Source organism: Carex rostrata, chromosome 35 (assembly GCF_964058835.1).
Source record: "Carex rostrata chromosome 35, lpCarRost1.2, whole genome shotgun sequence".
In the NCBI taxonomy this organism is placed as follows: Eukaryota; Viridiplantae; Streptophyta; class Magnoliopsida; order Poales; family Cyperaceae; genus Carex; species Carex rostrata.
Genome location: NC_135952.1, coordinates 3051360 through 3064852, shown reverse-complemented (window position 1 = coordinate 3064852; position 13493 = coordinate 3051360). Strand labels below are relative to the sequence as shown.

The following is a 13493-nucleotide window of genomic DNA, read 5'->3' as shown; positions in this document are numbered from 1 at the left end:
GCAAACATTTTGTTTATTTTTTTTCTTTCTTGTTTTATTTTGGGTAACTAACGAATTAAATGTATTCATTATAATAATGTTTATATCAGCATAAATTGTTGGATACATATGTAACTTGTACTTGTAAAATTATAAATTTGTAAAGATAGATAAGGACGTATCTCATTTATGACAAAAATTAGGATTTTAAATTTCTTAATTTGCAATACATTAATTAGCCACAGACCTTAGCATATATGCAAAGATCTTGGCATATATGTAAAGTCTTAAATAGTTCTCAGAATACAGACACTATATAACAAGAAATAGTTTGAGAAATAATACCTGAATTTGATCCGTTGATTCTTCAGGCTGTAGTCCGAGACGTGGTGTTAATATGTCGCTATTGCCTTCTATTGCTGCCATGAAAAGATCAACTGGCATAATTGACCATTCGGGGGCCATTTTGCTTTCAAATCTAATGCTTTGGGAGGATGAAATGGGGCAATTAATTAGTATCACGCTTAGCTTGAATTGCACTTTTTTTGCGGAGGAGGATAGTTTGTTGAGGAAGGTTTTTTTTTTTTTTTGAAAGCCTGACAGTAGCTGTTGTTGGGGAAGGTTTTATTGTGCATGTTAAGAAGAATAACTTGGAGAATGGGAAATAGTTGGCGTGCAGTTTGGTTTTCAAATCTAATACTTTGGCAAGATGGAATGGGGCAATTAGTATCAAGCCTAGCTTTAATTGCACTTTTTTTTTTTTTTTTGCGGAGAATAGATCTAATACTTTGGCAAGATGAAAATGGAATGGGGCAAATAGTATCAAGCCTAGCTTTAATTGCACCTTCTTTTTTTTTTTTTGCGGAGAATAGATCGGCAATTAGTATCATGCCTAGCTTTAATTGCACTTTTTTTTGCGGAGAATAGATTATTGGGGAAGATTTTATTGTGCATGCAGGTGATTCAGGATTTTGATGAAGGGTAGGGACAAATATTGACAAAAGTATAAAAAAATAATTTCTGACGAATTAGAGCAGAGTAGTGGATAGGGATCTAAAAAAATCTCGGTACAATTGGATATATCATGACACGACACGATTCCATCATAGCACATGTGACGGTCATGTGCTGTGACTCGCGTGTCCTGTGTCATGACCATCTTTCGAAAATTTGGATACATCACGTATGATCACGGCGTGATTAACGTGTTATGATCAATACTGTAAATAACGGTATGCGGTTGTTCACATGGTACCACCAAACGATTAATTGAAAATAATCGACTATAATAAAAAATACAAATGTACAAAACTAGCATGCTATCAATATAAAACATGAAAGCACACAGCCCCAGCTCACACAGGAATCAGGATACACAAAAAGGCAATCGATATTACTAACATTGCCTAGCAAGTCACTAACATATCACACAAACCACCACCTGATGAGATAAATTCACTTCTAAACTCAACAAAAAAAAAAATCTGCTACCGGGCCCACCCTCGCATCTTACTCCCGGTCGGCTGCTCTTTCCCTGCTGCCCTCCCATTAGGCAGTGCTTTGTGGGTACTACTGGCACCAACAGTTGACCTGGTCAACCTTGCAAGTCCCCTTGTCGGGTCTATTCTCCTTGTCTTGCTACTATTACCCGGTTCAATCAACAAACTCTTCTTCTTTACTTCAACAACTGGAACAATGTTCTCATTGTCTCCTGGTACAGAATCTCTGCTTATTCTCTTCCTTTTGATCTCGTGCAGAGACTCAACACCCGAAAGTAATACAGAGTCTTTCATCGGAACTGTGGCAGCAACTGGTGGTTTGTTATAATTAGAGTTTCCGAGAATAATGCTTTGGTCCGTTTCATTCGCTTTGGGGGTCGCGAAATAGTTCATCTGTGTTGGTTTCTCTCTCAATTCCTTGAGCATTGTTTCAAGGTCTCTCACCTGCAACCAAGAAGAATTTTTTACTTGTTAAGTGTAACAGTATCAACACTTTTTTAAGTGTAACAGCACCCAAAAAGAAAATAATTAACCATTTCAAGTGTATGGGAACTTGATCTTTGCACCCTATTACTTAGATGTTAAGTTTGCCCGACAAGAAAAAAAAATCCTACTAACTTACTGTTTGCATTTACATGTAAACATATTTGTAACAGGTTTCAGCTCAAAAACTAAACTTTTATTCAAATATATCAAGAGTGAGGCTAAGGTACTATCCATAGTGCAGATTGGTCCATACTACGGTTCAAGGTGCCTTTAAAATGGAGAAAAGCAACAAATTGCCTTTTAATCAAAGGAAACATATCTTTTTACCAGTAAAATAAATGAATTACTTCAGTTATTTATTTCAAATTTTCATTACATGTGGAAAGAATTACAAGGTGCGGTTGCAATTTTCATAACAAAAAGTAAAATAATTTTGCCCCCACAACAAAAAAAAATTCCTACTAACTTACTGTTTGCATTACATGTAAACAGATTTGTAACAGGTTTTAGCTCAAAAAATAAACCTTTATTTCAGATATATCAAGAGTGAGGCCTATGGTACTATGCATAGCGCAGATTAGTCCATACTACAGTTCAAGGTGCCTTTAAAAAAAATTGAATGTGTTGGAGAAAAGCCACAAATTGCCTTTTAATCCAAGGAAATTCATCTTTTTACCAGTAAAATAAATGAATTACTTCAGTTATTTATTTCAAATTTTCATTACTTGTGGAAAGAATTACAAGGTGTAGTTGCAATTTTCATAACAAAAAGTAAAATAATTTTGCCCCCACAACAAAAAGAAAATTCCTACTAACTTACTGTTTGCATTACATGTAAACAGATTTGTAACAGGTTTTAGCTCAAAAAATAAACTTTTATTTCAGATATATCAAGAGCGAGGCCTATGGTACTATGCATAGCACAGATTAGTCCATACTACGGTTCAAGGTGCCTTCAAAAATAAATGAATGTGTTGGAGAAAAGCAACAAATTGCCTTTTAATCCAAGGAAACTCATCTTTTTACCAGTAAAATAAATGAATTCCTTCAGTTATTTATTTCAAATTTTCATTATTTGTGGAAAGAATTACAAGGTGAATTTGCAATTTTCATAACAAAAAGTTTCCTTCTATCTTCTTACAAACAGATGAATCTTTTATTTCTTTTCCACCTTTTGAAATTGACATGGAGGTTGTTAATGAGGCCATATTGGCAAAAAAAAAAAAAAAACATTATAATTTGATAACTTACCTTTTGTTGAAGAAGTATATTCTCTGTGCTCTGACCTTGATGTTGCCTCAATTTGGTTTCCAAATCTTTCACCTAAAATATAAATAGAGGTTTTATTCGAAGTGATCAGAAGTTATATTCAAAAACCAAGAAAGATTAAGAATTTGGTTTATTACCTTTCGATGGAGAGTCAAGCATATTTCATCCTTCTCCTTCAATTTTTCTGAGAACTGGCGATTCTGCTTCTCTAAAGTAGATTGGAACTCGGTCTTTTGGATTTCCATCTTCAATAAAATAATAAAAAGTATAAACACTGCCTTATGCTCCACATCAGGCTCAGGATTTTCACAGTAGAAAAATAATAAAATAAACATCCATTATACCTTCTCTTGAAGGCTCTTATTGCTCCCTTTGAGTTTATTTTCCAAGTTGTGGCAATTCTCTTCTAACTTGCGAATATTCTCATCCTTCTCCTTCATTTTTTCTGAGAACTGGCGATTCTGCTTCTCTAAAGTAGCTTGGAACTCAGTCTTCTGAATTTCCACCTTCAATAAAAAAAATAAAAAGTATAAACACTGCCTTATGCTCCACATCAGGCTCAGGATTTTCACATTAGAAAAATAATAAAATAAACATCCATTATACCTTCTCTTGAAGGCTCTTATTGCTCCCTTTGAGCTTATTTTCCAAGTTGTGGCAATTCTCTTCTAACTTGCGAATATTCTCGTCCTTGAGTCTGGCCTCTTGTTTTGACTTTTCAATCTTCAAAAGCAATGAAAGAAAAATTTATTAAGTATTATTATGTTAAATATGGGGGTCAATTTTCACTGTGGCAATTCTCTCCTTCCAGTACTTAATTTCTTCTCTCCAGATTGTAACAAACCTTTTCGCTCTTCCAGTGCTTAATTTCTTCACTCTTTCTCCTCTCTCCTTCCAGTGCTCAATTTCGAACTAATTTCGAATCATATCGAACTAGTTCGAATTATACCGAACCAAATTCGAACTGGCATTTTAGGTTTGAAATGTATTTCAATTTCGAACTGGATTTGGTTTGAAATTATTTCGAATTCGAATTCAAACTAGGGCTGATATGATATGGTTCGGTTTGTTTGCAGCCCTAATGGTGCGAATTTGACAGGAAGCAAAAGCATAGTATAAAAATTTATTTAGTGTAACCATAAATTAACTTGATCAATGGTTTAAATAATTCTGATTTCCAATATACAGTTTCGTTTGATTATTTAAGATGCGCTATATTATAAAGAATTTGGATGAAGGTCTCGTAAAATTTTCATAATGTCGTACGGGCATTTTCAAGTGTTTATAATTTGATTTCAATTTAGTGTATATATATATATATACATATAATTAACCAATCACATCTTCATAATGAGTTTGGCTAGTATAACATCAGTGTTATTTCAACGTATATAACACCAACTCTAAAACCTATCAAATCGACTTCAAACGGTGAATCCAAACCGTTCAAACCCATCTACTTCATTAGTTGTGCGTTTACATGCAAAATTTATAATTTTTCGAATTTATTTAGTATTAAGTCAAGCGGTCAAATGTGTGAGTTTTTAAATTAATTTTAATACATTAATTTTTCAATATTTTTGCCGCTTGATTTGATACTAAAATAACTCGAAAATATAAAAAAAATTGTATGTAAACGCATCACTCATAATGTAAATCGGTTTGAACGGTTTGGATTAGTCGTTCGAAGTCGATTTAATAGGTTTTAGAGTTGATGTTATATAGACTGAAATGACACTGATGTTATATTAGCCAAACTCCTTTATAATTCCTAAATAAATAAAATGTAAAATTTATATATAAAATTATTCGTACAAAAATTTGTATATTTATTCTACTAATTACAAATCTATTTATTTATTTCTTTACACGAATCATTTCATTTTATTTTCTAATTCTCATTTTAATTACATAGTTTCATAAATTATTTATATCTCAAAAATTTCAATTTACATTATAAATTAATAATATAATTCTAAATGATCATTAGTTTAACTAGTAAAATTTTACCTTGAGTGAAAATTTTAAATTAGCATAATTAATCATATTTTAAAATTTCGGGATATAACATAACCAAACAAAATATAAATCATAGTTGAACTAATATAATTTAGTTGGTTTGATTTAATTGGTTTTAAAAAGTCTAAACCGAACCAATTCATTTCAACCGAAATAATTCAAAATTTCAACCTAACCGATTCAGTTAAACCGAAAAACAGAACCATTCCACCGAACCGTTTGAATACCCCTACTCATGATTACTAGCCGTCAGCCGAGTAACATATATCGGCCACGTAGACACCTTTAACTTGAAAAGCCCGAAATTATCTACAGCAGTCCATACATAACAAAAGCCCGAAATTAATAGCCGTCAGCACGAGAAGGGAGCCCATACGTAACTGATATCTAGAAAGACAATTAATTTTCCAATGTAAAATAACAAAAGCTTCTGTAAAAACCTGGCTCGTACAGGGAAATATTCAGTAAAAACAGAAAAAAAAAAAAATAAGAAATATCAATTATGAGAAAATCTAATTAAGTGAAGTAGTACAGATGTTCCGGTATATGTCATAAATAAAACAACATTAAAAAAAAAAAAATACATGATGAGCCTGACGTGGATAGAGAATGGAAATGGAAAATGAGCTACGCTAAGGCCAGGCAGAAAATGACCAGGAATATAGTGACCCATAATACAATAACAAAAATGATCATATTACTATCTTTAGAAAAAATATCGCCTTCCATAATTGTTGGTCCATACTCTGTAATACAAGATATCCCAACAGGAGACCCTGTAATCAAAGTTATAACAAGGACTAGAACAGCGATAGGATAGCAAGTTGGAGCAAGCGTCACATACATTCCCAATCCAAATGCCACAACTATACTACTCGCTGCAAATAGAAAAAATAATTTTGCAAAACGAAGGCTACCGTGATAGACTCGAGGTTCCCAAAGAAGCACAAATAAGCTTAGAAATCCATGTATAAATGCCAAGGTGTTTGCTACAATAAATGCTCGAAACATATATTTCTTCCCTAGAACTGGTGTACCGTTATCTTGGTTATAACCTCCTGGGACTGTGAAAGCGGCAGCAAATGCTACAGTTGTAATAAGTACGGAGCCCAGTCCGATAACTTGAACTTTCTCCCATTTATTTGTGGGTGCTGGTATCATTACATTGTGAAACCACACTTGAGTAAACTTTGTACCAAAAGCAGACTCGTAGCTTTCAATGCGATTTTCATCAATATACTGTAAGAGAACAAAAATGTCTGTTATAATATTTATTAACCAAAACAGAGCATTCATTTACAAGTACCAACAGTTCTAATGAACAATGATTAGAAGGATGTCACATCTTAATTAATTTATTACAGTCAATAGTTGCCAAATTTAACAATTCACACTTTTACGCAACTGATATCCGATTTTTTAATATCCTCAAAATAATATAAAATTACAAAGTTGCCCTCACATTTTTTTTTTTTAATATGCCCTCTTACAGTTAGAATTCTTGAGTCCATTTCTTTGGACCACTTGATCTTGTAATAAATGTATTTGAAACTTTCAAAATTTTGCATATACATATATCACTAATGAAATAGATGGATTTCAACTATTTAATAAATTCGTCATTTAAACCCAACTCGATAGACTTTTGGAGTTGTACCCATCAACCTCTCTTGGTGATTACATCACACTCTAACTTAACGCTAGTTAACTAATTTTATCAAGAAATAATTTTATAAAGTGTTTGTTAATTTAAGCATACCTCGTTAGTTTCCAGTTGTTGCCTCACTGAAAGTTTGAATGGCGTTAACCCTTCATTGTTTCGGATTTTTTTGACATTGATACCCATCTTCTTTTCCCAAATAGCTTCCATGATTGACTTGTGTCCCATCATTGCTGCAATGTGCAACGGTGTATTTCCTTCATTATCCGTTGCATTATTCATTGCTGCTATCATTTGTCTCATATTGCTGTCTTCAAATAAACCCGTAAAAATTTTTGGTTGGTTCTTTTCCGCAGCAATATGAAAAAGATTTCTTCCACGTCGATCCAACAATGTAGCATAATTAGGGTACTCTTTTATGAAATGTTTCACCAGCTCAATGTTGCCCATTCGTGCAGATACATGAACCGGAAACATTCCATCTGAAAATGGAATGCATGCCAGAGTAGGATCAACTTTTAACATTTCTTTTGCCATCCTTGTATAATTCTTCATTATAGCTATGTGTAATGGACATAGCATTTCGTTGTTGACCCTGTGTGCTATTTTTGGATCCCACTCCATGAGCTTCCGGATGACATGCACATGACCATGTTTGGCTGCAACGTGAAAGGGTGTATCTCCATTTTCATCTATTTCTTTGATAGCATCCTTCACAATATCAAGATCAAGTTCAATGAGTTTGCACATGAACTCCCCATTTCCAACCATCGCAGCACAGTGCATGGGAGTCTCTGACATCTTGTTCTGTGCATGCAACAAGGACCTATCTCTTTGGAAAAGCTTCAAAGCGAGCACATTGTGCCCGTGAGTAACAAGTAGATGAAGAACCGTGTCTCCAAAACCCGCTGCACTTTTGAGTTCAGTCTTTATTTGTTCGAGAGAAAAATGAGTGGCCTCTACTGTCACCTGATTAAAAAAACATTGTAAAATTTCATTAAAGCATCGAAATTGAACATATTTGAAATGAATAATTATAACAATCCCCTCAACCCTGTCCCCCCATTTAACCCCGCACTCTCTCTCTCCAAATTAACTCCCTTAATTGCTTTTTATCCCCGCACTAATTCCTCTAAGAATTTCCATTTATCCCCGCATTAATTACTGCCCTTTAATAACAATCCCCGCATTAATTAACAATCCCCACATTAATTATACTGTCCTCTAATAACAATCCACGCATTAATTATACTATCCTTTAATAACAATTCCCGCTAATAAATATTAATCTGTTTATTGATGTTCAAGAAAGTATTTATCATTGTTCTGACAAGTATTTATCCTTATGTCTGAGAAGTATTTATCATTGTCCCTGACATGATAATACTTTGATTTGATTAAACATTACTTATTGACAAGTTCAAGAACAAAGTTCAAGAAAGTACTTATCGTTGTTATGACAAGTATTTACGATTATATATGGGAAGTATTTATCATTGTCACAGATGTTTTACTGTAAGTTGCAATTATGTCTGAGAAGTATTTACCTATGTAACATATAGTATTTATCCATATATCATAAAGTATTTATCCTTATGTCTGAGAAGTATTTATCATTGATATTGTACTAAAAGTTGCAATTATGTCTGATAAGTATTTATCCATGTAACATATAATATTTATCAATGTATCATAAAGTATTTATCCTTATGTCTGAGAAGTATTTATCATTGGGTGAGGGGATTGTTTATTTAATGGTCCCCAGTTTTGCGGGGACAATCCAGAAAAAAAAGGAAAATTTGTGCGGGGATAAATGACAAGTATTTATGAGGGGATTGCTTATTTAATGGTCCCCAGTTGTGCGGGGACGATTCAAAAAAAAAGGAAATTTTGTGCGGGGACAACTCATGGGTTGATTTATTCTTTCCTAAATAGAGATCATTGCATAGGGATTAATACTTTGCGAATTCAAGATAAATACTTTGATGCTTCAAGTTAAATACTAACAGTTTCTGCGGAGCATTAATGACTGGGCGGTCCCCCCCATGATATTTTTGACAGTTTGTGCGGGGTTTTTTGCGGGGATTGTTATCAGGGTCCATTTGAAATATATCGTCTTCTTAGATTGAGAAAACAATTAAGATAGTGGAGCTAATTAAGGACTCATCTATGATCTATTGCTCTCATAATTAATTAAGTTGGGGAACATTCCAATTAAAAAGCGATACTCTCAAAGCTAATCCACATGACAATTACTCAGCTTAATTAGGAGCATTAAAACCATTTATCACTATATTAAAAACAACAATCAACCCATTGAGCTCTTTTCGAAAAGTTCTCATTCACCAAAAGTTCTAAGAATAACTCCTCTAAAATCCCAAAATACTGTGAGAATTTGAGAAAGTCGGCTGTACATAGACAGCCACATCGGATCATAACGACAGCTTTCAATGTACACCTAATTTATTAGTAAGATTGTTTGTAGATATTTAAAGCTATTAATCTTAAGAAAAAGCAATTGTAGATTATTATTTACATCTAATTTATAGATATGTTATATGTGTAAAGTGACTAGAAAAAATATTTAGAAGCTTTAATTTAGAACGTATAAATGGTTGTGCTATGAAAGTTGAGTGGTTCTGTGCAAGATGAAATTAAGTACCTAATAGACAAACTGCAATGTGTATCATAAAATGAAAACTTCCATTGCTGGCATCGTAAATTTAGACATGACAAATTTGACAATAATGATATTTGAACATGCATACGCATTAGTCAGGAGCAGTGTTATAAATAGCGCGTTATAGCAACACTATAACAGTGCTATAGTGTTTTCGGACCTTAAACGTTAAGCTATGTGATAAAAGTGCACTATTTCAGCTACGACCATTATAGAGGTCCGTTATAGTCAGGAGCAGTGTTGCAAGGCCCAAACTGAAAACTATAAATAATTTATATATGACATGATTCTTAGATTATTTTAAATAAAAAATAATTAGTTTATGTCATGATGCTTAGCTTATTTTGAATAAAAAATAAAAAATAAACAGTTTATGATATTACTAGGGGTATTTTGAATAGATATTTGGATTTTGCACTAGTTCAATATGAATATTATAATTTCTTCATCAATTTAATGTTACTTACTGCTCTGTGAGACTTTACATTATGTTGATAATTAGTAGAATTTAATAATATATATTTTATAAAAAAAATACTATGTAGGATGGTTTTCATCATAGCTATGTTATTCACAATAGTTTTTTTTTTTAACCTAACAGCGATGACGCGATAATCGCTATTTAGAACCTTGATAAGGAGTCAATAGTGTTGAAATTAGTATTTTGTAAACATATTAATTTTCAATTATTATTATTATTATGTGTTATTACAAAATAGTGGATTTTTAATTAATAAGTATTAGTAAGTATAGGGATATATTTGAAAATTTAGAAGACTTAGATGTAATATTGATGTTAAAAAGGGGCCACATCCCACTTTTGTTAAATAGATTTGGTGAACTGTGCTCCATAAAGTAAAAACAGAAAAGGTGTTTTGGTCTATAATGAACCAGGGGTAAACAAAAAGGATAAGGAGGAGCATTTGATCAAATAAAAATTTATTATTGATTAACATGCTTGTACTCAAAACTTATCTGTGGTAAAAAGTGGCAATGCAATAGGCTACGGGCCGGGCCTGTGTGAGAACAAAAAAAAGTATGTACAAGTTCAAAGTTGTAAAGGATGCATCCATTAATAATTTCTTTCATATACATGTATGTATGCAGGAAAGATAGAATAATTTTGAAAATATTTCGTTTAATACAGATCTAATACATATTATTTTATAAAGTCATTTTAAAGTTTTTTTTTAATCTTCGAATACTTAATATTTATTATTAATAATTCTTCATTAGGTTCTACATTGTCTTCCTTTTATAATTCTGAACAGCAATATCTAAGGGTGTAAACAGTCAGATACAGATTTGATATTGGTTAAACCGTATTTTTATCTGTTACAAATTTTCGAATACAAATACAGATACGAATATAATTCGGATAATTAAAAACAATATTGGTAATTTCAAATGTTTTCTGAAAATGAAAATGTAATTCATTGAAGAAAGTTAGATCTGAAGCAATTATTGATAATATCTTGCTCTTTGAAATATTATGAAAAAAACAAAAAGGATCACCAGAGTTCTAGATACTTCTAGTCCCACAAGCAAAGTCAGACTTTCAAGCTATATATGGGGATCAAATACATATTGGAAGTCAATCATATTTTTTTTTCATACTAAATTGGGATCAATTTGATAATACCGATAGCATATTATCCTAAAATATATAGAAAATCATATAAAAATATAAAAAAATTGAAAATTAATGGAGGTCAATTGACCCAATCACTGTACATGGCTCCGCCTCTGCCCACAAGAGAACTGCATGAAACAAAGAAGCATATATATATAGTCCGCAGTCTTTAGAACTTTAGAACTTTAGAATCGTCAAACTTTGCCATACACTAATCTCAGTAAAGACCGATCAACGTGTTGACACTATGTATTCCTTATTGCTTTTATATAAGAAATATTTATCTTTCTCTATTACAAGATACGCAATGCAAAATTAAGTCGTATGTTAAAATTAAGGGCAGTGCTATATTGAGATCTTAATTTACAATTTTCAGGACTCAGAAAATTTTTTTTCTCTTCATGTCAATTTTTCTCTTATTTAATACTTTTATTTAAAACTGAAATAAGATTATATATTAAAATTAAGAAAATAATTTAACGTTTTAATTTAGAACAACAACATTATTTACTTTTATAGAATCATATTGTGTACCTTATTCTCTTGGGAATTATATTTTGTTACTTCTACTCGTGTGATCTCACAAGCTAATATCATTACTTATTCAGTACGTAGTTTGCCAATTATCTCAGCCGTCAATCTTAAATGAACTTAAATATTATAATCTGGTATGATATAATATTTTTTTATGTAAAGTTGTTCTATCATCATTGGACAATATGTTTAAATATAAAAATCATCGCATGACACAAAAAAAGAATGAACAAAAGTAAATACTATTACAAAATATATTATTTTGTGCTGTTGAAAGTTACATGTAAATTTTAATTATCATTAATCTATTAAACATGAACAAAAGCAATGAAAATAAATTTGTAAAAAATACTAACAAATGTGTATCCCATAGTGTATGTAAATACAAGGTTTGTTGGATTAGATTTTTGACCAAAACTTTAACCTTAGACCGTTAGATAATAAGAATCCTGAAAATTATATATATCAATAATACTTGTATTAACACAAGTTATTTGAAAAATAACAATTCAGCTTAATAAAAAAATTATAGAACTAATAAAGCGCGTGAATGTAAATTATTAAAGTTTTAGTAAATTTATTATGTTAATCGACAACGTCAAATAATAATATTAACTTCAAAATTTAATAGTAAAAAAAAAAAAACTGATGTGAGACATTTTGTTAAATAGCAAACTCTTTTTTCCCACAATTTCATGATGCAAACATTTTGTTTATTTTTTTCTTTCTGTTTTTTTTTTCTGAGTAACTAACGACTTAAATGTATTTATTATAATAATTTAATAGTAAAAAAAAATTATAATATGAACTACCAAACTTAACTACTATGAAATAGCAAACTCTTTTTTCCCACAATTTCATGATGCAAACATTTTGTTTATTTTTTTTCTTTCTGTTTTTTTTTTTCTGAGTAACTAACGACTTAAATGTATTTATTATAATAATTTTTATATCAGCATAAATTCTTGGATACATATGTAACTTGTACTTGTAAAATTATAAATTTGAGAAGATACATAAGGTCGTATCTCATTTATGACAAAAATTAGGATTTTAAATTTCTTAATTTGCAATACATTAATTATCCACAGATCTTAGCATATATGTAAAGTCTTAATCAAGGGCAAAACTGATATAAAGAAAAAAAAAAAATTTCAGAGCCCTCAATATTGTATTTTGAGCTCTCAAAATAGCGCCTCCCTAACAATAATGGTCCTAAGTAGTGTTACAGAATACAGACTATATAACAATAAATAGTTTGAGAAATATTACCTGAATTTGATCCATTGTTTCTTCAGGCTGTAGTCCGAGACGTGGTATTAATACATCGCTGTTACCTTCTACTGCTGCCATGAAAAGATCAACTGGCATAACCGGACGTAATTCGGAGGCCATTTTGCTTTCAAATCTAATGCTTTGGGAGGATGAAATGCGGCAATTAGTATCACGCTTAGCTTGAATTGCACTTTTTTTTGCGGAGGATAGTTTGTTGGGGAAGGTTTTTTTTTTTTGTTTTGAAAGCGTGATAGTAGCTGTTGTTGGGGAAGGTTTTATTGTGCATGTTAAGAAGAATAACTTGGAGAATGGGAAATAGTTGGCGTGCAGTTTGGTTTTCAAATCTAATACTTTGGCAAGATGGAATGGGGCAATTAGTATCAAGCCTAGCTTTAATTGCACTTTTTTTTTTTTTTGCGGAGAATAGATCTAATACTTTGGCAGGATGGAATGGGACAA

General features: G+C 31.5%; 2 protein-coding genes across 2 annotated transcripts; both read right to left on the bottom strand.

Moving 5' to 3' along the window:
* Nucleotides 1-1275: 1275 nt before the first annotated feature.
* Nucleotides 1276-3978, bottom strand: LOC144549435 (uncharacterized). The gene is made up of 5 exons (XM_078298171.1): nucleotides 3840-3978; nucleotides 3578-3739; nucleotides 3371-3478; nucleotides 3216-3287; nucleotides 1276-1922 (listed from the first exon to the last, which is right to left on the bottom strand). The coding sequence occupies exons 2-5, from the start codon at nucleotides 3671-3673 to the stop codon at nucleotides 1467-1469; spliced, it is 732 nt and encodes a 243-aa protein (XP_078154297.1). The 5' UTR covers nucleotides 3674-3739; nucleotides 3840-3978; the 3' UTR covers nucleotides 1276-1466.
* A 1901-nt stretch (nucleotides 3979-5879) lies between these two features.
* Nucleotides 5880-13154, bottom strand: LOC144549345 (uncharacterized). The gene is made up of 3 exons (XM_078298053.1): nucleotides 13032-13154; nucleotides 7012-7881; nucleotides 5880-6491 (listed from the first exon to the last, which is right to left on the bottom strand). Exons 1-3 carry the CDS (start codon nucleotides 13152-13154, stop codon nucleotides 5880-5882), a joined length of 1605 nt encoding a protein of 534 aa, XP_078154179.1.
* Between the last annotated feature and the right edge of the window lie 339 nt (nucleotides 13155-13493).

What these genes read in the sequence shown, in the direction of transcription:
- LOC144549435 (XM_078298171.1), bottom strand. Translation starts at nt 3,673, where the DNA reads ATGAAGGAGAAGGATGAGAATATTCGCAAGTTAGAAGAGAATTGCCAC. An exon ending in GCTTGACTCTCCATCGAAAG is followed by an intron (nt 3,288 to 3,370) that starts GTAATAAACCAA and finishes TTTATATTTTAG; the next exon opens with GTGAAAGATTTGGAAACCAA. An exon ending in ATATACTTCTTCAACAAAAG is followed by an intron (nt 1,923 to 3,215) that starts GTAAGTTATCAA and finishes TCTTGGTTGCAG; the next exon opens with GTGAGAGACCTTGAAACAAT.
- LOC144549345 (XM_078298053.1), bottom strand. Translation starts at nt 13,154, where the DNA reads ATGGCCTCCGAATTACGTCCGGTTATGCCAGTTGATCTTTTCATGGCA. An exon ending in AAACAATGGATCAAATTCAG is followed by an intron (nt 7,882 to 13,031) that starts GTAATATTTCTC and finishes TTTTTTAATCAG; the next exon opens with GTGACAGTAGAGGCCACTCA. An exon ending in AACAACTGGAAACTAACGAG is followed by an intron (nt 6,492 to 7,011) that starts GTATGCTTAAAT and finishes GTTCTCTTACAG; the next exon opens with TATATTGATGAAAATCGCAT.